At 57.0% G+C, this 24,952-nt stretch overlaps 1 protein-coding gene across 1 annotated transcript in view; it reads left to right on the top strand.

Annotated features, from left to right (window-relative positions):
* Positions 1-24,952, top strand: part of MYO18B (myosin XVIIIB) — a 54,173-nt gene that overhangs the window by 7,333 nt on the left and 21,888 nt on the right. The window contains exons 12-34 of the mRNA XM_053993573.1: positions 143-287; positions 4,176-4,340; positions 5,753-5,843; positions 6,075-6,267; positions 6,884-6,964; positions 7,317-7,464; positions 7,598-7,757; positions 8,434-8,617; positions 9,602-9,794; positions 10,353-10,462; positions 12,119-12,184; positions 13,414-13,542; positions 13,784-13,927; positions 15,090-15,179; positions 16,367-16,486; positions 16,599-16,707; positions 17,165-17,289; positions 18,553-18,707; positions 19,019-19,142; positions 19,721-19,915; positions 20,020-20,130; positions 20,771-20,875; positions 22,957-23,103. Of these exons, the coding sequence (XP_053849548.1) occupies positions 143-287; positions 4,176-4,340; positions 5,753-5,843; positions 6,075-6,267; positions 6,884-6,964; positions 7,317-7,464; positions 7,598-7,757; positions 8,434-8,617; positions 9,602-9,794; positions 10,353-10,462; positions 12,119-12,184; positions 13,414-13,542; positions 13,784-13,927; positions 15,090-15,179; positions 16,367-16,486; positions 16,599-16,707; positions 17,165-17,289; positions 18,553-18,707; positions 19,019-19,142; positions 19,721-19,915; positions 20,020-20,130; positions 20,771-20,875; positions 22,957-23,103 (3,090 nt within the window). The remainder of the gene's footprint in view (positions 1-142; positions 288-4,175; positions 4,341-5,752; positions 5,844-6,074; positions 6,268-6,883; positions 6,965-7,316; positions 7,465-7,597; positions 7,758-8,433; positions 8,618-9,601; positions 9,795-10,352; positions 10,463-12,118; positions 12,185-13,413; positions 13,543-13,783; positions 13,928-15,089; positions 15,180-16,366; positions 16,487-16,598; positions 16,708-17,164; positions 17,290-18,552; positions 18,708-19,018; positions 19,143-19,720; positions 19,916-20,019; positions 20,131-20,770; positions 20,876-22,956; positions 23,104-24,952) is intronic.

The following is a 24,952-nucleotide window of genomic DNA, read 5'->3' on the forward strand; positions in this document are numbered from 1 at the left end:
GCCGGTGGCTTCTCCACTTGCTCCAAATCCCCTGAGGGTCCCTTGCTGTGTTTCCTTGCTGTCCTGATGGTTTCACTCTCCCTGCTGTGAGGCACGGTGCCCAGCAGAGGCAGTGACATCCCCTGGCTCTGTCCCCCTGCAGCCCGAGGACAAGCAGAGAGCCTCGGTGGCCTTCTCCCAGCTCCGGGCTGCCATGGGCACGTTGGGCATCACGGCGGAGGAGCAGGCGGCCGTGTGGCGCATCCTGGCTGGAATCTACCACCTGGGAGCTGCTGGAGCCTGCAAAGGTGAGGGCAATCCTGCCTCTGCTTCCCTCACACCTTGTGTGTGTGCTTGGAGCGGGGAGGGAGCGTGTCCTGGCAGGGATCAGCGCTCGGGGGTGTGCAGGGATGATGCTCATCCCAAGGCTGCTCCGTTTCTGGTGGCTCCAAGTTCTTCCTTGCTCTTCCTCCATGGTGGGAGGTGGGATGCTGGTGTCCTGCCCCGTGGGCGCTTCTGGAGCAGGTCTGTCCTTGCCACATGTGGAAAGGGCAGGGGCTGCTGGGTGTCACCTCATGCCAGCTCCTTAGGAAGGGCTGGGGTGGGTGACTCCTTTGTTGGCACATTGTCCCCAATGACACCATGAAGGTCCAGCTTCAGATAGCACTAATTTCATCATCTCTTGAGTGTCTATTGCAGTAACTGAATTATAATAGGCCGAGTCTGGATTGAGATTGTATTTATAGAGACTTTGTTAATACGGACGAGCAGAAATTGCCTTATCCCTTACAAATTATTTCTGGACGTGCCCTAACCCATTTTAGAGGCAGACACATTGATTTACACACTTCAATTTATGAGGGCTGCATAAAGGCTGCCATAAACTAAGGCACAGACATTTATAAATGTCTCTGCAACATGTCATAACACATCTTATGGTAATTTATGCCATTAATCATTTATTAATTATTTTAAAAGGATAGATGCTGTCATGACTTACAGTGAGTCCTCTTTTCTCCTTCTTTCTGGTGTTCTCTTTCCTCATCTCCATCTACTTTAATGCCCTTCCAGCTTTTATAGATGACCCTGTGCTCTCAGGCTGATGAGTGTCAGAAGGCTCTTGGCCAAATAATTTGAAAGTCTTTCAGCCCTGTGAGTTTTCAGGAGAGCAGATTTTGGAGACGAGTCTCATTTTGGGAGTGCCCAGCTCAATGGCAGGTGAAGGGGTGGTCACAGGGAGCTTTGCTTTGCCAAGGCTTCCTGCACATTCTGTCCTCAGCCCTCTGTAAATCAGTCTGGGAGGGAATGGAAAGCTGTACCCAACAAATCCCTCTCCGTCCTTTGAGCAGGAACAGGGATGGGAGTAGTGGATCCAGGCAGGGCTGCAGCTCTGAGCACACTCTGGTGTGGGATTAACAAGCAGATCATGTCTCAGTGTCGCTCACTCTGGTATCGATTCCCCGCCGTGTGTCAACAAAAGGGGAGAAATGAAAGGAAATATGGATAAAAAATGGATCAAAGCCGGGTGGAGCAAAAGTCTCAGAGGGGGCGACGACTCTTTTAATGTGGTTAAACCTGTCTCCCGATAGCCATCTCTTCCCTTCCCCTTTCATGCCCTTTGATGTTGTGTATTCCAAATCCTCTCCTTGAAATCTCGCCGAAGGGAGCCTCGGCACTGCTTTTCCAGGGCATTCAGGAGCTCAGCCAGGCACCTCCTCCATCCCCATCCACAGCCACGGCCCCAGCACGTGTTAAACGAGCCCCAGTGTGGGCTAAAGGCACCTTTTTCCCTTCTCTCCTCACCCGTTCAGTCTGTGCAGGAATAAACCAGGAGGGAACAGCACCACCTCTCCCTGGCTGGGGGTGGAAAATGCATTTGCAGCTATAAAAACGCTGAGGAGAAGAAAAGGTTGAATTTCAAAAGCTCCTTCTGCTCTATCCCAGCGCCAGCCCTTCCCGCTGCCTTTGAAACATATTAGAGCAGCTCTTTTATGAGGAAAGCAGCCTGGCAGCTGGAGGCCAGCAGGGCACCCCGGGCACCATTCACCTGAGTGCTCCAGTCCCTTTGTGGGCTGCAGAAAATCCCCTGGTTTAATTTGTTTGCTGTCCCTGTAAGCAGAAGGGAGGTTTGGGGCGCAGCGGGGGCGGCGTTCAGCTCGCTCTCACGCTGTCCTTTTGCTGCCTGCTATCAGAATATCAGAATAAAGATTTGTGGCTCCCAGCTCCCTGTTGTGGGCTTCCCAGCACGCACCTGTAATGGAGGTGGCTGCCATTCCAGCCCTCCTGGTGCTGCCAGGAGTCACTCCAAACCCCCTGGCACAGCGAGGCTGCTGCAAATCCAGCCTCCAGAGCTCCTTTGGAGGGAGGAAAACCACAGGGAAGGAGGGCTGGAACCTGCTGCTCAGGTGGGGGACACTGAGCTGCCCCAAACCCTGCAGAGGTCAGGGGCACCAGGGCAGCAGGAGGGACAGGAGCACCCAGACAGCCAGGGGGGAATTTTAGGGCCAGTGAAACCACCAGCAATAGCCCCGGGTGAGTGGTTGAGCTGCTGTGGTGCAGGGGGTCCTGCACAGACCCACCCCTGTGGCATCATGCCTTGGGAACCCAGGAAATTGGGCTTTGAGCAGTTTGGAAATGGGCTGGGGCTGTAGCAAGAGGGGCTGAGCTGTCCCCATGAGTGCTGACCCTCTGTTTTCCTTCTGCTTCTCTTAAATATTACCTGGGCCGAAGTAATTCCCTTCAGGTGTTAAAGTCAGCGAGTTTTCCATGGTCACATCACACTCAGGAGAGCCATGAGGAGCTGCTGGTTATAGTTCATGGAGGCTAAAACGGTGCCTGGGGATGCCAGGGCTGTGCAGACCCTCTTGTTTGTCCCTGGGATGCTGGAATGGGCAGTGTGGGGTGCTGGAATGGCAGCGTGGGGTGCTGGAGCAGTGTGGGGTGCTGGAATGGGCAGTGTGGGGTGCTGGAGTGGGCAGTGTGGGGTGCTGGAGCAGTGTGGGGTGCTGGAATGGGCAGTGTGGGGTGCTGGAATAGGCACTGTGGGGTGCTGGAGTGGGCAGTGTGGGATGCTGGAATGGGCACTGTGGGGTGCTGGAGTGGGCACTGTGGGGTGCTGGAATGGGCAGTGTGGGGTGCTGGAATGGGCACTGTGGGATGCTGGGGCAGTGTGGGGTGCTGGAATGGGCAGTGTGGGGTGCTGGAGTGGCACTGTGGGATGCTGGGGCAATGTGGGATGGCAGCCAGGTCTGTGCAGCCCTGGCCCCCCAGCCCCTCCAACTCCCCGGCAGGCAGAGCTTTTGTGTCTGACAGGAATCAGCGTCTGTCCAGCCAGCTCAGACAAGAACAAGTGAAAACAGAATAAATCAAAGCCTGGAGTGTTGAGGCAATTCCCCTGCCTGCTCCAGCAGAGCCCTTGATGTTGGAGTCCTTCAGTCAGCACAGAAATACTGGGAAAGGATCAAAGGGGAAGGGAGAAGGGGGTTGACTCATGGGCGTGCTGTGAAGCACCCCCAGCCCTCGAGCCCTGCTTTGTGCATCCCCTCAGCCAGGAGTGGCTCCCCCATGGAGCTTCCCAGGATGTGGCCACCTCTCGCTGTCTATCCCACACCCTCTCTCCTGCCACCAGCCACCAGCCACCAGCTGTGTTTTAAGGGCCCATTTTACCTGCGAGCCCCCTGAGCTCCTCATCCAGCACCCAAAAGTGCCACCCCGAGGTCTCTGGGTGACTTTGGCTGCTCCCATTTTTGCTCATCCCCCAGTGTTTCTGAGCTGTGCTGCCCAGCTTCCTCCACTGCACCTTTCTGCTCTGGATTTGTAAAAGGATTAATCCTGCAGATTACTTCCCTATTGATTTTAATCATTAAGCTGGAATCGTTATCACCGGCTGTGAGCGATGTCTGCTCGAGGGGAGGAAATGCTGCTCCCGGCTGTAGGGACAGCAAACACTGCTGGGACCCTGAAAGGTGATCCCGGATTTCGAGGGATTGGTTCATAATCCCATCAGCTCCCACCAGCACATCTGCTGCTTTGCTCGGCTGAAACTCTTGAAACACTCGTATCATCTGGTCTGCCTGGTCCCCGACTTGCCTTTGGACCATTTTGATTTTGGGGGCGCACCAGGGAGGGCGTGGGAGCGTTTTGGTGATGCTGGGGCGGAGCTGGCCCTGGCTGAGCCCCCCGTGCCCCCTCCCCAGTTGGCAGGAAGCAATTCCTGAGGTTCGAGAGCGCCAGCCGCGCCGCCGAGGTGCTGGGCTGCGACGTGGAGGAGCTCGGCACCGCCGTCTTCAAGCACCACCTGAGGCACATCCTGGCGCAGGTGACAGCGCGGGGCCGGCCCCAAGCAGAGGAGAGCCCGCCAGGTACCGGGATGCCCCATCCCTTGGATTTGCGGAATAAGGACTTTGCAATTAAAAATTGTCAAGCGGGTATGTTTTATTCCAGCTGGGACGCACGGGGGATATTTCCACCTAAGACATGCGTGCCTGGTGAGACAGATTCCAGGTTTAAACACACACTGAGCCCCCGAGCCCACACCTCCCTGCCCGCCCATTGGTGGTGCCACACCTCCTGGTGGTCCTGGGTGGGCGTCTTTGATGAAGTAACATCATCTCCCTCGATGTTCGCTGCTCGACCCTTTCCTCTAGGCAGGAGCAGGTTTGGCTTTCTCTCAGGGCAGTTCGTCCTGGCCAAAACCAGGAGCCTGGTTCTTGCTGGCTGCTTAAGCAAAAGGTTCTGCTTTATGGGTTTCAACAGTACCTGAGTCATCTTTATGGCCTTTACCTAGCAACTAAATTCTTATGTGTTCTGCTACAAGTTGTCTCTACCCAGCAAGTTACACTCCTGTTACAAACTGTGTTCTGTAATTTTGCAAATTTGTTAAATAAGCTATATGTTATTATATATTTCTCTCTATATATATATAATAGATAGATATATTTCTGTTTTCCTCCACCCACCTAAGCACATTATATGCTTCCAAAATTCTGAATTTTCATGCACATAGATGTTTCCCATATCACCTTTTCCCTTTATTTCTGGGGGAGAGGGAATGGTGAGGCAAATTGTCCTGTTCTTCTCAGGCTGAGAGGCCCAGGTAGGTCTTAAAATTAATAAAATCATTAACTGTGCTGTGTCACATCGCTGCCCTCAGCTCTCCAGCTGCCCCTGCCTGACCCTCCTTAGGGACAGGTGAAATCAGGTGAGTTCAGATAAGTGATGTGGCTTAAATGCAGCGAGAGCTCTGCCTAGAAAAATGGGGGAAATCCCCAAACTCCACAGATTAGCTGGTGTTGTGCTCCAAGCAACTGTGTCCTGCAAGGAGATCTGGATCAGGGATTGTGCTGCGGAGCCACCAGAAACCTTAAATTGTTGTATGGCTCTAGTTCATGGAGGCAGATCCAGCATGTGTGAGGTGGGAGGGTGAGATATTGCCTGGATTTCAGGTCAGCCTTCCCACACTCCTTAAAGGTTGGACTTGATAATCTCAGAGGTCTTTTCCAACCTTGATGATTCCATGATAGCAGCAGAATTCCAGCTGGGCCTTGCAAGATATCCTGATAAAAGCAAGAACCTGAGGAAGAGGCATTTGACATGGCAATAGTATTCCTTAAATCCACGTGAGGCAGGAGAGGAGCTGAAGGCAGGCCAGGGGATGGGCTGTGGAGCTGTGTGGGCTCTCCTGCACCACAATCCAGGGAATCCCAGCTCCCACCTCAGCTCTGAACGTGGCTGGAAATACATAAATTGTCTGCTCTTCCCTTCGCTGTGCCAGAGCCGAAGATGACGGGAGTGGAGTGTGTGGAGGGAATGGCCTCGGGGCTCTACGAGGAGCTCTTTGCCGCCGTGGTTTCACTCATCAACAGGTACCAAAGAGCTGCTGGGCACTGGGGCTGGGGGTGGCAGCCCCTTCTCCAGGGGCAGGAGCAGGTGGCTGATTCCTGCTGGGAAAGCAGGCAGCTGTGTGAAAATCCTTGTGTGAGAGTGGCGCTGGCTCTCGGGACTGCCGTGTCCTGTGCTCCTGTGGCGGGGGGTGGGGGGGGGGCTGGCTGGCACCACTGTGGGTAAATCCTGGTGGTGTGTGTGGCTCTTCCCAGGTCCTTCTCCTCCCAGCACCTCTCCATGGCCTCCATCGCCGTGGTGGACACCCCTGGCTTCCAGAGCCCGCGGCAGCAGCGCAGCGAGCGAGCAGCCACCTTCGAGGAGCTGTGCCACAACTACGTCCAGGAGAGGCTGCAGGGGCTCTTCTACGAGAAAACCTTCCTGTGGGAGATGGAGAGGTACAGAGAGGTGAGGAGCAGGGCTTGGGAGTGGCTCCCAGCACTTGGGAGTGGGGCTGCCTTTGTGCCCAGAGGTCCCCGTGTCCCGCTGCCGTGTGAGTGAACAACTCAGGGGCTTTACTGGGAGGGCTGCAGCAGAACTGGGGGAGTTCTGCATGGAGCAGAAGCCTCTCTCTCCACCCCCTGCCTCAGTTCTGAATCCTCTTGGCTATTTCTGATGTGCCAGAGATGCTCTCTTGGCATGTTTGTGGAAGAGGGGTTGGAATGAGATGATTTTTCCCAACCCAAACCATTTTGGAATTCTATTATATACTTACTCCAGCTCGGGAGACTTTGTGCCTTCTCTTGGCACAGCTGACTTTTTCGTCAGATGATGAATAATAGAGAATAGAAAGGAAAATGATAAATTATTGCAGAAATAAGCTGCTGAGAAACCTACAGGCAGAGATGAACTTATTATAGGCTTGAAGGAGTTACCATAATGCCTCTAGCCCTGGGAAAATAGCTGAATTCCTATGGTTTAACACACACATCATCGAGTAAGGATAGCTGTGCCCTTCCCTACTGGTGAAGACTTCCAGATGCCATCCCACGACTGAAACAAGCTTTTAAATGATGTTTTCCAGGAAAATGTTGAGGTGTCTTTTGATCTTCCAGAGCGCTCTCCACTGGCCACGCTGTCCATCATCGACCTGAGCTGCTCCCAGGTACCCTGTCCCCTCTGCACTCTGCTGCTCCAAGCAGTGAGGGCTCCAGAGGCAGAGTGGGACCCTGTGGAGCATCCCAAAGCAACCTGAGGTGTTGCAGGGAGAGGGGGCACAGCGTCCACCAGGACCTTTTTGGCTTTTTTAAACTATAAGCACCCTCCCTGAGCAAGCTCTGCGCTCCATCAGCCCTTCCAGCCTGGGGGACACTGTCACTGCTGAGGGCGATGTCCAGAGCTGCACCAGGTCGGGAGGGTCTGCTCTGGGCTGGGGGACACAGCTGGGCAGTGGGAGCAGGCAGGAGGGAGCAGAGCAGGCTGAGGCTGGAGCCCAGAGCCCTCGTGTCCCTCGGCAGCCGCAGGTGCTCCCGGGCAGCCCCGGGGCCGCTCCTCGGGGGCTGCTGTGGATCCTGGACGAGGAGGTGCTGACCCCAGGCTCCGGGGATGGCACTGCCTTCGAGCGCCTCTGCTCCTACTTCGCCACCAAGGCACCCGACCAGGACGGTGAGTTGGGCTGGGCTTGGCTGCGCAGCCTCCGGCATCGCCGTTTGGCTTTGGGATTTTGGGAGATGCGGACCATTAAACCCCTCACTGCGTTTTCCTCTGGGCTGGTCCTGGGGTGCTGTCACTGCCACAGGTGAGGGGCACCTGCGCAGGTGTGAGCAGACACTGCACTTCGAGATCTGCCACCAGCTGGGCACGGCCCCCGTGCGCTACGACCTCACGGGCTGGGTCAGCAAGGCCAAGTTCAACCTCTCGGCCCAGAATGCCATCCAGGTGCTGCAGAATTCCACGGTGTAAGTGCCAGGAGGTGCCACAGTGGAACCCTGTGCCGGTGGGAGGGGGTTGGGGATGCCCCTGCCCTGAGCTGCAAACCTGCCCCAGCTCTGGAGACAGAGGGTGCTGTGGGGCATCCCTTGTGTGAACGGGGGGGGGAATGGTTTCCCACTGCAGAGGGCAGTGTTAGGTGGGATATGGGGAGAATTTCCTGGCTGTGAGGGTGGTAAAGCCTTGGCACAGAGAATCTGTGGCTGAACCACCTCTGGAAGTATCCGAAGCCAGGTTGGACAGGGCTTGGAGCAACCTGGGCTAGTGGAAGCTGTCCCTGCCTGTGGGGGTCCAGCACCAGTCAGAGCTGTGAGGCTTCACCAGGTTTTCCCTCTGCTTTGAGCAGCCTTGCAAACGAAATTGGAATTGAAAGGGAACTGAAGTGCTGCAGGTGTCTGTGCACACAGGGGGATTTTAACCTTCTGCTTGCATACTCCTGGCTCAGCTGGTTTGGGCTTCAACCCAGGGAAGCTTTAACAGCACTGAACAGCTCCATGCTCGGATCAGGGAGGATGGAGTGGGTGGGGGTGTCCCAGCACCCTGGTCCGCTCCTCAGAGCAGCACCAATTTGGAATTTGGGGCCGTGGGGGCTGCATCCCTGCGGAAGGAGCTGGGATGCCGAGCGGGCCGTGTGTGTCCCGGCAGGGCCGCGGTCCGGGAGCTGGTGCAGCCGCGGGCGAGCGCTCCGCTCTGCTGCCGGGCCCTGGCGGGGCTGGAGGGGCGCTCCCAGGCCGCCCTGCACCGCAACGCCTGCCTGAGGAAAACCTTCGCCAGCAGCTTCGCCGCCGTCAGGAAGAGGTCGGTGTGCGCCCAGATCAAGCTGCAGGCGGTGAGTGCCAGCGCCGGGACGCTGCGGCTGCGGGTCGCGGGGGTTGTGGCACAGAGCATGGCGACCCCACTGGGGGACCTTGCCTTGGACACGGTTCCTTACCCGGGAGCCCACACCCCCGGCAGGGAGCTCCTGCCCGTCCCCATTGTGGCTGTGGCCACCGCGGGTGCTGCGCTGGCCCGTCCAGCGCTGCTGTCACTCAGGGAGAGCCCCCCAGGCAAAGAGATCAGGCACAGGTCTGCAGAGATCTCACACAGATCTCACACAATCACACACAGATCTCAGATCACACACAGATCACACAGAGATCTCACACAAATCTCACACAGATCAGGCACAGATCACACACAGATCACACAGAGATCTCAGATCACACAGAGATCTCACAGAGATCTCACACAATCACACACAGATCTCACACAGATCTCAGATCACACACACATCACACACAGATCACACAGAGATCTCACACAAATCTCACACAGATCAGGCACAGATCACACACAGTTTACACACAGATTACACTTCGCTGCTTTAATCCTCTTAAGTGCTCAGACAGTGACCAGCCCTCGGCGCTGGACACGTGCCAGGCTCCTGCTGCTCTCACACCTAATTAAGTGTCCAAACCCTCTCAGGAGATGAAGCTCAGGCTCTGCTGATTCCCTGACCAGCCCGTTTTGGGGTCTTGCCTGTCCCTGACAAACTCCCTCCCCAGCATCCCTCAACCACCATGACCTTTAATGTTCCAATCCAAACCATTCCATGATTCTACGAGTGCTGTTAAATTTTCTGGCCATCACCTGAACACGTGGGACATCAGGAGGAAGGGTGCTGCTCACCACTCGTGTTCACCCTCTGACTGATGCTGGAGCTGACTCCTCCACCTGCCCAGACACCCTGCAGGTGCACAGGGAGCACTTCCCACCGCCAGCACGCGCTGACCCTTTGTCCCCTCCATCCCCACTGACCTCTGCTGCCCTCCAGGATGCCCTCACCAACCTTCTCCGACGGTCCCAGCTGCACTTTGTCCACTGCCTCCTCGCAGGGATGGGCCGGGAAGGGCCGGTCCCTCGGCCCCCGGCGCCGCCGGACGCAGCCCCACAGCTGGATGTGGTGGCCCTGAGGACACAGCTGGAGGGGACCCAGCTCCTGGATGCCCTGCGCCTGCACCGTGTGGGTATGTCCAGACCTTGCCTGGCCCGTGCCCGTCCCAGCTGCTGCTCCCTGCCCCTGGCTCAGCCCTTCCAGCCTTTGCTCATCACCTGCTTCTCACCAGCAGGCAAGGAATTCCCTTCCTTCAGAAATTGCCCATTCAGAAATTCTCCTCCGTTTTTATTCCTGCTCTTTGCAGGGGTTCTGAGCCCCTCTCATGCCTGAGCTTTGTGGCTGCAGCTCCAGTGGAGCTCCCCTTGGAGCATCCATGCATCAGGCTGGACCTGCACTGACCGCAAGCATGGCCCATGCCATGGGGAGAGGGAGCTGTGCAGGAGGTCCAGGGGCATGTCCTGGGTGACACGAGGGGCTGAGGTGGCATCTGGCCACCTCAAGCTCATCTCGGTGCCCTCTCCCTGCCCTCGCTGCAGGGGTTTCTCTCTCACGGCAGCTCCCCGTGTCCCCTCCAGCCCCGCTGCCCTTTGCTGTGCACAGGGTGTCCCAGCAGGTCCCTCCCCAGCGTGCCAGTGGCAGTGGCAGTGCCCTGGGCCTGGCAGCCCCCAACAGCCCTGTGTGCCCCCAGGGTATTCGGATCGGCTGCTCCTCACCCAGTTCCGCAGGCGCTTCCAGGTGCTGGCTCCGGAGGTGATGAAGAAGCACAACTCTGCCTACGAGGCGCCAGATGAGAGCAAGGTGTGTGCTGGGCTAGGGGCATAGCTGAGACCCCCCAGTGGGGCTGTGATGATGCCAGAGCTGTTCCAGCAGGACAGGGCACAACCTGAGGGCAGGATGTGGGCACTGCTGTGGCCCAGTCCCTCTCCCTGGCTCCCCAAAAAACCTGGGACTGAGGACAAGCCAGGCAACATTCCCAGGCACCCAAGAGAGCAGGGACTGTGGAATCTTCTGGGCACTGGGCATCACCTGCAGCCAGGGGTAACTCCTCACCTCACCTCACCTCACCCCGTGATGCTGAAAGCCAAAAGAGCTCAGGAAGGAATCTGGACGTGTGCCAGTTTTATTTGTTTCCGAGTAAATTTGTAGCAAAACCAGCGCAAAGCCATGCCTGGAATAAGGCTATGGATGAGCCACAAAGAGCTGAGAGGAGCTGAATTAAAGCTGGGCACGTGCTGTGTTGTGCAAACTGCAGCCAGCATGTGCAAAGGCAGTTAAGACCTCGGGATTTAATGAGACAAGTCTGACAATTGGGAAAGGTCAATATTGCTGTGAAACGCTGTCAGAGGCAGAGGGTGCCTTGTCAGCAGCGTGTAAGCAGGGGATTTGGAAAATCCCATCCTGCCCAGAGCTCGCTGCCACGAGGGTTTGTCAGCTGGGAAATGCTTCTTGGGACATGGCATTAACCTGGCTGCTGGAGCAGGAGAGAGCCTCGTCAGCTGTGAGGGGACAGGGCAGTGAGAGCTGGCCCTGTGCTTGTGCTGGGATGGGATGGGACTGTCCTGCACAGCCTTACACCAGTCCCAGTCCCAGCAGTGCCACCAGAACAGGCACAGCCACAGCACTGGTGCTTCCTCACCCTGGCAGGGTGTTTCAGGCTCTGTGATCCATTATCCTCATTCCCTGGTGTGCTCCATCCCCTCCTTGCACGGCCAGTGGGGAGGCCAGGGGTGCAATCCTGCTGCTCCTGGGTCCATGGTGGAATATTCTTTCTGTGGGTTTGTCCTTTGGGGAGGAGATGAGATGGTGTTGTGTGGAGAGAGGTATTAGCAGAGGATTTTTGTTACAATTTCTGTAGCCCTGGGGCTTTCAAACCACCCATCCGTCCAGAGAGCGTGGCTGCCCCGGGGGAATGGCTGGTGTTGCTGCTGTTGTGTTCATGTTCTGGTCCAAAGCTTGGAGTAATTGAGTTCAGGCTTCTCCTTGGGATAATCTCCCGCTCGAATCCTCCAGGAGTTCTGTGCTGTGCCGTGGGCTCAGGGGAGAACTCAGCCCTTTTTCTCATTTTTGGCTCCATGGGATGAGCTGCTGGAGAGGTGGGCAGGAGGGGAGCGCCGAGTGCAGTTGGATGGTGCTGGGACAGGCACTGTCCCCTGTGTCACCTCCTGCCCGTGCACCAAGGCTCTGCCAGACCAGGGATGGCAGCAAAAGGAGACAAATCTTGCCTGCAGCTTCAGATCTCTACTCCCCATCCTGCTGAAAACCTCGAGGGAGGAAAGTCCTTGCACTGGGACTTGGGACTGGGCTTTGGCAAGGGGAGGAGGAGAGGAGGGCAGAGCTGGCTGAACCCTCATTGGGTGCCCATGGGGACTGGGGGTTCCTGCACCCCATTTCAGCAGCTCACAGCAGGATGTGGGTGTTTCCTGAGCAGTCCCATGATGTGCCCCTTCTCTGCAGGCTATCGAGGAGCTGTTCCAGGCGCTGGATCTGGAGAAGAAGAGCGTTGCCATAGGACGCACCCAGGTACCATGACTGTGCCCTGCTTCCCCGTTGCTCTGGTGTGTGTGGGCACAGCCCCGTGCCAGGCTCCCCAGCAGCCCAAACTTCCCCAAACTGGGGGCAAAGGCTCTTCTCCACTGCTGCACGTGGCACCAGGTGGGCTGGGAAACTGAGACTCGCTAAATATCAGACCAAAAGCCTCCTAATTCTCATCTGAAAGCAGTACCCAGGGTAAATCCTGTACCTAATTACCAAAATCCTGCCAGCCCTGGTGGTATTTAAGTTCCTAATTACCATTGTGATGTTTCCTGGGAGTGAAGGGGGCTTGGGCAGCTCGTGGGTTTGCTGCAGAGCAGGAACTGTCACAGCAACCACATTTGAACTTCAATGTGATGGTCTGAGAGAAAAATTAATTTCACATGCGTGCTTGCCTTCAGCTCTGGAGTTTGTGAAGAAAGAATTCATGGAACAGTTCTGTGGAGCAAAATGACTTTCTTTTATCCTGCACTGTGCAGTTTGTAATTATCTCCCCTCTGGAACCCTCGTTCTTAATCAATAGCACGGTGGCAGCCCCGGTCACATTTCGTTAGGGACGAGTTCGCTTTGCCGTCGCTTTGAGCATTGATTTTGTACCAGCTGTGAAACTTTCCAGGTTGGGGAGTTAATTCAGACATTAATGAGGCAATTGAACGGGTGGTGGAGCAATCATGGTATCAGCCTGGGAGAGCCACTTTCCTTGGGACTGTGCTTTGATTCAATTTGGTGTGGTTAAAATGCAGCGCTCTCAGCACAGCCCCGGCCTCGCCCGTGTCACTCAGGGGTTATTAAAGCTGGGCCATGCAAATGGTTGGGAGCTCCTGATCCTGGATTCCAAGAGCTTCCCCCAGCAGTGACCCAGAGACACTTCAGACACTCAGAGAGCGATACTGGCCTGGGTCTGGTGGCATCAGCAAATCTGAGGCATTTCTGACCAGTTCAGAGAAAGAAAACCATTGGTTTATTTTGGTTTTGCTATTGTAACACATCACTGCTGTTACCTGTGTGCATCTGTGTGTCACTGGTCAGAATCCACTGTCAGTGGAGGTATCCATCCATCCATCCATCCATCCATCCATCCATCCATCCATCCATCCATCCATCCCCACAGGAAAAGTTTTGAGGAATTGCACCTTGTGACGGCCGATGCCTCTGTCAGGGAGGAGGGAGAGGTTTCAGCCCTGACCTGGGGTGTGTAACCTGTTCCTTGCTGACAGGTGTTCCTGAAGCCTGGGGTCATCTCCAGGCTGGAGAAGCAGCGGGACAAGCTGATAGCCCAGAAGATGACTCTGCTCCAGGCTGCCTGCAAGGGCTTCCTCAGCCGCCAGAAGTTCAAGAGATTGAAGGTACCCATCCTGTGGCTTGGGGACACCTGAGCCCACCCAGGTCACTGCTGCTGGGATATGGCCCACAGCACCCAAACAACGGCTCTTTGAGCTCCTTTGAAGCTTTTCCCTGCAGCCATGAGATGCTGTGCTGCCATCCCTGAGCTCCTCTGCCACCTTTCCCTCTCCAGCCTGGTGTCCCAGCCTGGTCCTTCCTGGCAGTCCTGGCTGGGTGAGGGTCATCGCTGCTGTGTCCCCACAGATCCAGCGCCTGGCCATCCGCTGCATCCAGAAGAACCTGCTGGTGTTCCAGGCCATCAGGCACTGGCCCTGGTGGCAGCTGCTGAGCCACGTGCGGCCCCTGCTCAGCGTTAACCTCGCCGAGGAGCAGCTCCGAGCTAAGGAAGTGAGTGCCAAGGGCTGGCGTGGGATGGGTGGGCCAGGACAGGACAGGACAGGCTGCTTTAGGGGCTCTGCCTGGTGGATTGGTCAAGTTGGAAGTCTCTTCTGCCCAGGCAAAGATGTTTTTCCTACCATCCAGAAGTTGCCATCAGTTCTTAGCCCAGGGTCACACGTCCTGCACAGCTGTGGAGGGAGAAGTGACTTGTGCTTAGAGGGACAGTAGCAAACACACCATGTCCCCGCAGTCAAACCCCACCCCAGGGTTCCCCCACTGCCCTCCTCGTGCCTTCTGCAAGCTCCAGGGGCTGTGTCCCCTGAGCCAAACCCCTGGGGATGGGCTCCTCAGCCTGTGGGGTGCTGGGAGATGAGCATTCAAACACCCCTGTGACAGAGGGGACTCCCCTCTGCACTGTCCCCAGTGCTGTGCTGGCATCCACCTGCGTTGCCCTGGGTGATGGGGGATGCTAATGGACATTTTTTTGAAAGGCTCCTTTTGAAAGGCTAATGGACATTTTGAAAGGCTCCTTTCACCCCTCTGCACCCTGTGAGACCTGTGCTAAATTCCTGTCTTCCCTGGAGTCCCGCTTCTCCTCTTGCCTTAGTGAGGTTTTAACAAGATGTTTTCAGGCTGGCTCGGATGAAATAACAGCTGCCCAAGCCTCTGTTTTTGTCTCCAAACCCATCTGGGATCCATCAGGCCCCATCATCTGTTAACCTCTGTTTTTATCACGGCTCTGCACGTTCTGCTCCTGCTCAGTGTTGGACATCAAAGCAGGACAAGGCTGCATGGAGCTTTTTCTGCTGCCTGGGAAGGAATCACAGCCAACACTGTGCCTTTGCACTGTGCTCTGATACCTGCCAGGGCCCTGGGACACTCCCTGGGCATGATCCAGGCCCCTGGCTGTTCATCCCAGGCTTTTGAGGTTTGCTGCTCTCTCATAAAACATTCTCTACACACACCAAAGCTGACATTCCCTCCGATGGAATTCATGTCAGGAGCTGTAGTCCCGGCAATTTGCAGTGAGCAGCCTTCAAAGTTGCCTGGTAAATTTTATTAATAAGGCAGCTATGTCTCTTCCACTTATTTTGAACAGAAAACAAGGTTTTCATAAATAAACCGAGGATGCTGGAACTCTCTGTGTGTATTTTTTTCCAATCTTCCCTAGGAGGAGCTGGCGGCGCTGAGAAGGAAGCTGGAAAAATCCGAGCAGGCATGCAGCGAGCTCAGACAGACTACAGAAAGTCTGGAGAGCAAGGTACAGCCCCAGAACCTCTGGTACAGACCCCAAAGCATCTGATACAAACCCCAAAACCTCTGCCACAGCCCTGTTTGGGAAGGTTGGGAAAGGAGCTGATGGGGATGAACAGGAGCAGCAGTTCCAGCAGAGCAGGAGGAGCCATGGGCAGGGGCAGCTGCCAGGGACAGTCCCCTGGACAGGATTCTGGACAGGCTGCAGTGTCCAGCTGCAGAATTCCAGGCTGGCATCACTCCAGGCTGCCCAAAGAAGCTGTGGCTGCCCCATCCTTGAAAGTATCCAAGGCCAGGTTGGATGGGGCTGGGAGCAACCTGGGCTAGTGGAAAGTGTCCCTGCTCATGGGGTGGAACTGGATGAGCTTTAAGGTCCTTTCCAAGCCAAACCATTCTGGGATTCCACGTTCCCAGCTGGCTGCTGGTTCTCTGTGGATTCTGCTCTCGGATGCGCAGCTCCTTGTGCTTGTGCCTGGGATTTTGCCAAGCATCATGAGGAGAAGGAGCTCCCAAGGTTTCTATAAATACCCTGGGTTTTCCCAGCTCCCTTGGCTGCAGCAGGGCTGAGCTGGGACCAGGCTGCAGCTCTGCCTAATGCAGCCAACAGCCCCCAAGGCCAGGACCCTCCTCCTCACTGGGAAGGGGGTAAAGATGGTTTAGTTTAAGGCCTTTGGGAATGCTGAGCAAGGCAACTGCCTCAGAGCAGACCTAGGAAAACACCAGGGAGAGAAATCCTGTGGGATTTGCTCACTGGGTTAAGCTTGTGGGACTCCCTAAGGAGCTGGTGCCTGCACAATGTGAGGTGCCTTAAAATGCTGTCAGACACGGGAAAGGAGTGTTGGAATGCTGTGTTCTCCTGTGGCTCTGCAGCCCCTCGCTGGACTGGCTGAGCAGGAAGGACCATGTGCCTGTCTGAACTGCGGAAAACGGAATTGATTTTCTGGATTAATAATTCTCCCCTTCTGCTCCTGGTTTCAAAGGAAATTTAATGCAATAAAGTAGGACAATGGGGAGCTGTGATGAGCCCTGCAGTGCAGGCAGCGTGGCACAGGCAGGAGCCTGGGCTCCCACTGGTGACACTGGTCAGTGCTGGTGTGCACTCCTGAGACCAGGCAGAGCTGTCAGGACTCTGGATGGCTGTGGCATGGCAGAACCACCCCCAGCCATGCCCAGACTGAACCCCTGCTCCCCCAGATCATCGACCTGACCACGGAGCTGTCGGATGAGCGCTACAAGGGCGATGTCACCTGCCAGGCCCTGGATGGGGAGCGGGCGGAGCGGCTGCGGGGCACCCGCGAGCTGCAGGAGCTGCAGGTACCACAGCCCTGAGCCCCTGTGCGGTGACAGTGGCCGTGCCATCCCCCTGACACAGCCCTCCTGAGTGCCCCAGAGCCGGGTAGAGCTGCTCCCTTCCTCCCTTCCCCAGAGCAAACACGACCAAGTGCAGAAGAAACTGGAGTCGGTGGAGAAGCAGCTGGAAGAGGCCCAGCAGCTGGCGCAGCTGCGTGAGATGAAGATCAGCGGCTCTGGAGGAGGTAGGGATGTCTCTCCAGAGGCAGTGCCTGCTCTGGGCATCCAGCCTGACCTGTGGGGCCACAGAGAAGAGGGCAGAGGTTTGTCCCCCCCAGTCAGTGGCACTCTCCAGCCCCTGGCCACTCCAGAGCGTTCTGTCACCCTGCATTGCTCATCCAGCGGGAGCTGGCAGTGACAGCTTGGTCACACAGCTCTGGCTCTGGCATGGGGCTGGTGGTGCTGTGCCCCAGGGTGCTGCTGGCACTGCTGGGATGGGATGGGCACAGATGCTGTGCCCGAGGCAGGGCACATGTTCTGTGCCAGTGGGGCAGCCCTGGGCACACAAAGCAGAGCCGTGCCCCATAAGCTCTGTGCTGGTGTCGGTGCCTTGTGCATCCCCTCCCCTGCCCCCAGCAGGGCCACGGGGGCTGGTCAGGCCCCAGCACCCACCCTGCACCCCTGGGTGTCTCTCGTTGGCAGAGGACGAGTGGCAGGTGAGGTTTGACTGTGCCCAGACCGAGATCGTTTTCCTGCGGAAGCGGCTGGCACAGCTGGAGGAGCGGCTGGAGGCAGAGCTGGGCACCAGGACAGGGCTCGAGCAAAAGGCAAGTGCTGCCAGCCCAGCAGGGGACAGGGACACCCAAGGCAGCAGGGCTGTTCTAGGGCTCTTCCTCCACCTGCTCCCAGGAACTTTGCAGGGCTGAGGCTCAGCATTGCATCTGCTTCTTGTTGCTGCTCCCACTGACCAGGGAAAACCGGATATTTTCTACTGGTTTGAGCCTCAGAAATCACTTTTGCATAGCAAAATTCCACCTTGGTCAAGTGTGAGCATGGGCAGAGGGTGAGGAGCTGTGGGCAGGGGGTTTTCAGTGCTGGGTCTAGGTGCTGCTCTGGCTCTAGGAGCTGTGCAGGGCTGTGTTCTCCCCATCTGTCACACAAAGAGCTGGCAGCTCCCGAGCTCTGCCCTGAGGAGGGAAAAAGCCATTGTGCTTCCCTGAGCAGTGCCTGGGAGCCAGGTCACTTCCCATAAGGATAAAACAAAGAAATAAAGATTTCTCATGGTACATTAAATAGTAATAAGAAAGAAGCTGAGTCTTAGGAGCTTGGGTAAAGTAAAGCAGCCCATTTGCTCTCAGTTAGTTTGGAATTACAGGCTTCATTAATGCAAGATTTTGCTTATTTAAAGTCATTCCTTAACGACTCCCTTCCCTGGCGTGGGAGAGCTCTGCGTGTCTGTCCCAAACACCACGGGAATCCTTGGGGATTCCAGTCCAGACGCTGCTTTTTGCAGAGAAATGGGATCAGGCATCGCCCCCGGGGCAGCTCTGCTGACTCAGCAGGAGGGGCTGGGATGCTGCAGGCACTCGGAGGGTGCCTGGAGCTGGAAGGGCCACAGGTTGTCCTTGTTTAGTGAAAAACCTCTGGGTGAACCTGGGGAATGAAGTGAGGCTGAGTCCTGGTGGGGATCTTATCCAGGGGGTGCGTGCTGTGGGGTCAGTGGGGTCCCTCCTCTGTGGGGTGTGTGGGGTCCAAGGCTCCTTCCTCTGAATTGAGCGTGCCATGGAGCCTATGGGTTCCCTCCTGTGTGGGGTCCATGTGTCCCTCCTCTGTGGGGTGTGTGGGGTCCAAGGCTCCTTCCTCTGCAGGCTGTGTGTGCTGTGGGGTCCCTCCTGTGTGAATTGAGTGTCCCGTGGAGCCTATGGGGTGTGGGGCGCCTGTGCCGTGGGGTCTGTGGGGTCTGTGAGATCCCTCCTCCGTGGGGCGCGCGCGCTGCCGAGTCCCTGTGGTGCGCGTGCCCATCTTCTGCGGGGTCCCTGGGGTCCGTGTGTCCCTCCCTGGGTGCCACAGCCTCTGTGCCCCCTCCGCAGCTGGGCGAGGTGCGGGCCGCGTGCCAGGCGGCGCGGGACGGGGCGCAGCGGCTGCGGCGGCGGTGCCAGCGCCTGGCCTGCGAGCTGGAGGACGCCCGGGTGCTGGCTGAGAACCAGCAGAGCCGCAGCCACGAGCTGGAGAAGAGGCAGAAGAAGTAAGGCTGGCGTGGAGCATGGGGAGGGCTGGGGGTGCTGGAGCAGGAGCCAGGGAATGGGGAGGATTGGGGTGGGTGAGGAGCCGCTGCAAGGGTGGAGCTGTTTTCGTCTGTTTCAGCTGCTGGGAGTTATTTTTCCATCCCATTGCTGTGTGACTGGCACGTGGTCTGATCCCAGACTGGTTTGGGTTGGAAGGGGCCTTAAAGCTCATCCAGTTCCATCCCTTGCCACGGAGGGGGAATATCCTCCTTCCACCAGCCCAGATTGCCCCGAGCCCCGTCCAGCCTGACCTTGCTGTGCTCCCCTCCAGGTTTGACCTGCAGTTAGCCCAGGCCCTGGGGCAATCTGCCTTCGAGAAGAGCCTCCGTGAAAAGCTGTCCCAGGAGAACACCAGCATCCGCTGGGAGATGGGCAAACTGCAGCAGAGCCTGGAGGTAAGAGGAGACCCCACTTTGCTGTGTTGGACCCAGTTTTGGGAGCAGCACTCATTACCTTTGCAATTAGAGCAGAGGCAATCAGGAAACTTGATCCCAATTTCTCTTAGCACAGTTCAGTGGGTTTAAATAACTGTCCCCTTCCAGAAGGGGTGTTGCTACGTATAAGTGATCTCCATCCTATGATTCAGCTAATCAGGGCCACCCCCATTTTCACTGGGGTCACTTGTGCTCTTCCTCACATGCCTACCCCCAGGCCCACCTTGGGGAAGGTGCTGGTCTGTGCCCCGTGGGATGTTGCTGCACCAAATGCCACCGTGGTGGCAGGGGCACGGCTGTTGGGGTGGGGGGAACCCCCAGGGCTGCTGCCAGCACCCCCAGGCAGCTGGGGCTGCAGGGAACCCACGGGGGACACCCAGGGGAGTGGGAAGGTGAGGTCAGGATCAAGAGGGAAAGGTGGGGATGGGGCTACCCAACCCCTGCTGCTGCTCCAGGGGGTTGGGATTATGCTTTTGGGAATGCTGTGGGCTCTGAGAGTGCGGTGTGAGCGTCTGGGCTCTGACCCCTGCTCTGCCCAGCACAAGGAGGCTGAGGTGGCCAGGCTGGAGCAGCAGGTGGCCGTGCTGGCCAGCCGAGTGCAGGAGCTCAGCACCCCCGGGGCCACGGACACGGTGCCCGCGCTCAAGAAGAAGCTCTGGGACCTGGAGGGCAGCGCTGCTGGGCAGAAGAAGGAGCTGGAGCGGCAAACGGCCGCCGTGGATCACCTGGAGCAGGTAAAGTGAGGCTGGGGGGGGCCGGGGTCTGTCCCCTCTGGGCACATCGAGGCCAGCACCATCCTCGTCCCCTCGGGGCTGTGCATCATCTCCGGGTGTTTCAGGTCCACGAGAGGCTGGAGCTGGAGATCGAGAGGATGAAGCAGATCCACCAGAAGGAGCTGGAGGACAAGGACGAGGAGCTGGAGGACATGCAGAAGTCCTGCCAGAAGAGGGTAGGTCCTCGCTGGGTGGGTTTGGTGCTGGTGCTCCCCAAAGCTCCCCATGTCCCCAGGAGCCTTTCCAGGGGTCCACGTTCCCAGGGAAGTGCCGGGGTGCTGCTTTCCCACCATCACCCTGGCATGAGCCCCAGTCACAGCCTGGGGGTGCAGATCAGGCTGTGGGTCAGGGGTGAGCCCCTGCCACGCTGGAGGGGCTGTTGGGGACAGTGTGTGAGAGCCACACGTGATGCAGCACATGGACCCGCTGCTCCCAGTAGCACCAGACTCAACCCTAGGCTTTCATGTTTGGGGATGATTTGCAGAAAATAGCCTTTACTCAAGGCCATGAGGTCAGTGGGTGCAAACACGAATTCCAGAGCTGCAGGGGCGTGTCTGGGTGTGCTTCAGACAGCCCATCCTGTCCCCAGTGTCCTGCAAGTCCCTGGAGTGCTTCCTCTCTTCTGCACTGGCACTGCCGGGGTAGGAGGTGCTCCAGGGGACATGGCCCATTCCTGGTCCCCCGTGCTGGCTGCAGAGACCTTGGTGCACTCCCTCTCCTGGGGATTGCCAAATCCCCACCGTGGCAGCGGCTCTGCCCTGCTGGCACCTTGAGGGGTGGCCGGGCACTGAGCGTGGCGGGGTTTCTCCCACACAGCTCCGGCAGCTGGAGATGCAGCTGGAGCAGGAGCACGAGCAGAAGCAGATGGTGCTGCACGAGAAGCAGGACCTGGAAGGGCTCATTGGCACCTTGTGTGAGCAGGTAAGGGGGCAGTACCCTCCCAGGGGCTGCTTCGTGGGCCGTGCCCTGCCCTAAAAACAGGAGTGGGGATAAACAAGAGCAGCCGGAGCAGCTGGTGCACGCGGTGCTCTGACCCTCCTCTCTCCCAGATGCCACCCAGCCACAGCAGGCACTGGGATCTGGAGGTGTTGGGACTGCAGGGATCACACAGGAGCTGCATGGTCCCACTAAGGACCTGCAGAGGGGAATTGTTCCCTTTTGTACGGGAGAATTAATCCAAGCAGGGGAAGGTGTCTGCTTTCCCCTGGTGTTTCATGAGATTCAAACTAGCACTGGAGTGCATCCAACTGCCTCGAAAAGCAGTTTATCCAATCCTGCTCGTTGCAGAGGAATTATATCCTGAGCACATTTGGTGAACAAATCCTTTTTCCCTCTCTGATGAGTCTGTGGCAGCAACTGAAAAAAAGCACACCGAGTTCTGCTCCCGTTCAGTCAGCAGGTGAGAGGCTGCACTCAGCCTCCTTGGGCATCCCTTGGCGTCACCTGGAGGCCATCCCAGAGCTCTGGTGACTGAGAGAGGTCCCTCCTGGCCCTTTGCCCGGGGCTGAGGATGGCACCGGCTCAGTGTCACCGTCTCGGTGGTGCTGCACCCCAGGACTCCCCAGAGCTCAGCCTGGAGGATCTGTCACATGTCCCCCTGCCTCCTGCCCACCCTCACGCTGCCTTGTCCCAGTGCCACTCACCCTGGCACAGAAACAAGCCCTGTGTCCTCTGGCTGTTGGCACAAGCTGGATTTCACCGTTTCACCAGCCCTGGCAGTGCTGTGAGTTCATCAAACGGGATGAATCTGGGATCTTTGCAGCACCGGAAAGGGGGGAATATTTCAAGCAGACACAAAATGGTCTGACGAGGCTTATCCAACACAGCCCTCCTGCTCCTGGCTTAGAAAATGTTTGGGGAACTGTCACAATAAATAATGCTGTATCAAAGCAGGGGATTATCACAACAGTCCAACATGTCCTGCTTGTTTGGTGAAGGGGAGCTGAGATGGGTGAGGAGGCAGCAGGAGCTGGAGGGGCTCAGGAGGAAAGGCCCCTTTTCCCTCCAGGACAGTCCCCAGGTGTTGTCCTGGCAGCCCCCAGCCCCACAAGGGCAGTCCTGCTGTAAGGGAAGGGGAGATGGGGCCATGCAGCTGGGATTGCTGTGAGACACAACCACAGCTTGGCAGCAGCTATTAAATCAAATCCTGGCTTTGTCACTTAAAAATCCTGGCCTGCGGTGGTGGGAGGGGGCAGCTGGCTCCAGCCATGGCACCAAATTTATCCCCTGTGGTGGTGGCCAGACCCTGAGCAACAGGAAAATGATGGGAGCAGTGTCCAGGATCCAGCTGGAGGGATGGCAGGGGAACAGCAGCGGTGGTGCTGCAAACACCCTCTGGCTTGCAGAGGACAGTTCATTAAAAAATGGGAAGAAAACAGCCAACCCAGGAAACTAATTAAGGAAATGGAGATGCCAATGATTTCTTGTTCCAGCAAATTCCAGCCAGCTCTAAACCAGGCTACAAGGTCAAATCCACACAGTTGATTTCAGCCAGTGAACGGAAAATAGGAGAAGGAAGGGGTTTGAAACGAGAGCCGTGGAAAACAACCTAAATGGAAAATGTTCTTATACCTCAGTTATGCTGAAATCAAGCACTGAAACCATGTCCCTGTTTATTTGGTGGCTTTCTAATTCCTTTATCCCTGTAACCATGGTTGCTCTCTCCCTCTCTCTGTGGGGGGAGCACAGAGGGTGGGTTTTTTAAGGTGCTCCTTGTGGCTGTGTGGCCAGGCTGTCCCTCTGGCCACAGGGGTTGGCCACTGGGGAGGATGTGACTGGTGGACACCAGGGACGGGCAAATGTTTTCAGAGGAACAGCTCTTTGGTGGGGAAAAATACGGAACACCCTGGAGGTGTTCGAGGAACACCGTGGCACTCAGTGCTTTGGTGTAGTTGACCAAAATATCCCTAAACTGAGTGGGGAACGCCTTGGGGTGGGGCAGAAAAGCCTGATGGAGGTTCCGGGGGGCAGCAGGGCTCAAACACCGCCTGTCCCCTCCCCAGATCGGCCACCGCGACTTCGACGTGGAGAAGCGGCTGCGGCGGGACCTGCGGAGGACCCGCGCCCTCCTGGCCGATGTTCAGCTGCTGCTGGCGGCCCCAGCCGAGCCCGGAGGCAGCGCCCAGGAGCTGGAGCAGCTGCGCAAACAGGTAGGGAGGGACCTGCGGGGAGCGGGGGAGCTGCGGGGAACGTGCCCAGCTCCCCCGGTTTGACTGAGCGCTGACGCGCCGCGAGAGTCTCCTTGGAAAAGGAGCGCTTCCCTGTAATTAAGCCAACGCTGGTGAAGTGTTTTTCCCTTTTTTCCCTGTTAATTACCTTCTGTTTGGCGCGTTTCTGCGCGTCTCCTACGGCCGGGCTGGGGCGGCGTTGCCATAGGGATGCTGGAAGCGGGAGAGGGGTGGGGGGGATTTGCCGTGGTTTGCGCTCAGCGGTGTTGAGTGACCTGGGCAGCGGCTCCAGCTCTGTGCCAGCTTTGTGCCACCACACTCGGGACATCCCCGACCCCAAGGGTGAGCTCCTAGTCCTGTGGGATGCCCTGCCGTGGGACAGGGGCATCACGGGGCTGTCCATCCCCTTGTGGGCCGTGTATTGCCAAGTGCCAAGCAGGGGGTCAGCTAAAGCTGCTGGCCCTCTGAAACCACTCAGGAATGGATCTGTTCTGCACATTTCCCCTGGAAACGAACGAATCTGGAGGCGCGAGCAATTCCAGCAACATCCAGCTATAATTGGGAGGGTCGTTGTGCATAAATAACAGCTGTGAGCAGCAGCTGCTCCCACCTGTGCTGAGGGAGAAGGGGAAGGTGAGCTGGGCCTGATGGAGCTAGAGGTGTGTCGTGCCCTTACCAGGATGTCCAGGGCAGGAGCTGGCCATGGCTGGGACAGGCCACAGTGGGAATGGCCATTTTTTGCACTCCTGTGTTGTTCAATATTATTGACCCAGTGCTGTAGTGCTGCGCTTCATTAATCCCTCAATGTTTCCCAGATCCCATTTTGGGGCTGGAGAGGTTGCACTGCCCCTGTTTTTTTCCCCAGTCCCTGGTGGGAGGGGAAATGTGGCAGGGCCCTGCCCTCAGGTCCCTTCCATGTGCTGATCTGAGGGACCTACATCGATGCTGAGGTGCTTCCTCTGCCCATCCCGTGCCCATCCCTTCATGCCCAGCCCCATTTCTGGGGAATAATGCCCAGTTCACTTGGGGAACAGAGCTGGGGAAGTAAATCTTTACTCCAGAGAGTAAAGTCATGGAGAGAGCAGCTGAGGGATCTGGGGGGGCTCAGCCTGGAGAAAAGGAGGCTCAGGAGGGACCTTCTGGCTCTGTACAAATCCCTGACAGGAGGGGACAGCCTGGGGGGATCAGGCTCTGCTCCCAGGGAACAGGGACAGGAGGAGAGGAAACTGCATCAAGCTGTGCCAGGGGAGGGTCAGGTTGGAAATCAAGAGGAATTTCCTCATGGAAAGGATGGTCAGGGACTGGAAGGGGCTGCCCAGGGAGGTTTGGATTCCCCATCCCTGGAGGTGTCCAAGGAATTCCTGGACGTGGCACTCAGTGCTCTGGGCTGGTGACAAGGTGGGGATCGGGCACAGGCTGGATGTGATGACCTTGGAAGTCTTTCCCAACCTTTATGACTCTGGGATTCTGGGATTCTTGCTCCCTGCACACCCCAGTCCTCACAGCAAGGCAGGAGGTCACTCTCTGTCCCTGTGGTTCCATTCAGTCCATCCCTGGCTCCCTCACTCCATGGCCTGTGCTCGCCTCCCTTGTGTTTGAAGAAAAGCAAACAGCCTGGATTTTGGGAATGTGGAATTTCTGCTGTGCCACCAACACTGAGACTCTGCATGTGTTTAAAATGCCACATGATTATTCTGCCCTTTAAACTGAAACAATTTCTAATGGCATTCATGACGACTTTCTCAAAAGCCAATGCATCCTACTACCAGCCCACGGACCTGCACGAGAAGAAAAACTTTGCTAAAATGCTACATTTCCGTTAATCAAAATC

The sequence above is a fragment of the Vidua macroura genome, chromosome 18 (genome assembly GCF_024509145.1).
Source record: "Vidua macroura isolate BioBank_ID:100142 chromosome 18, ASM2450914v1, whole genome shotgun sequence".
In the NCBI taxonomy this organism is placed as follows: Eukaryota; Metazoa; Chordata; class Aves; order Passeriformes; family Viduidae; genus Vidua; species Vidua macroura.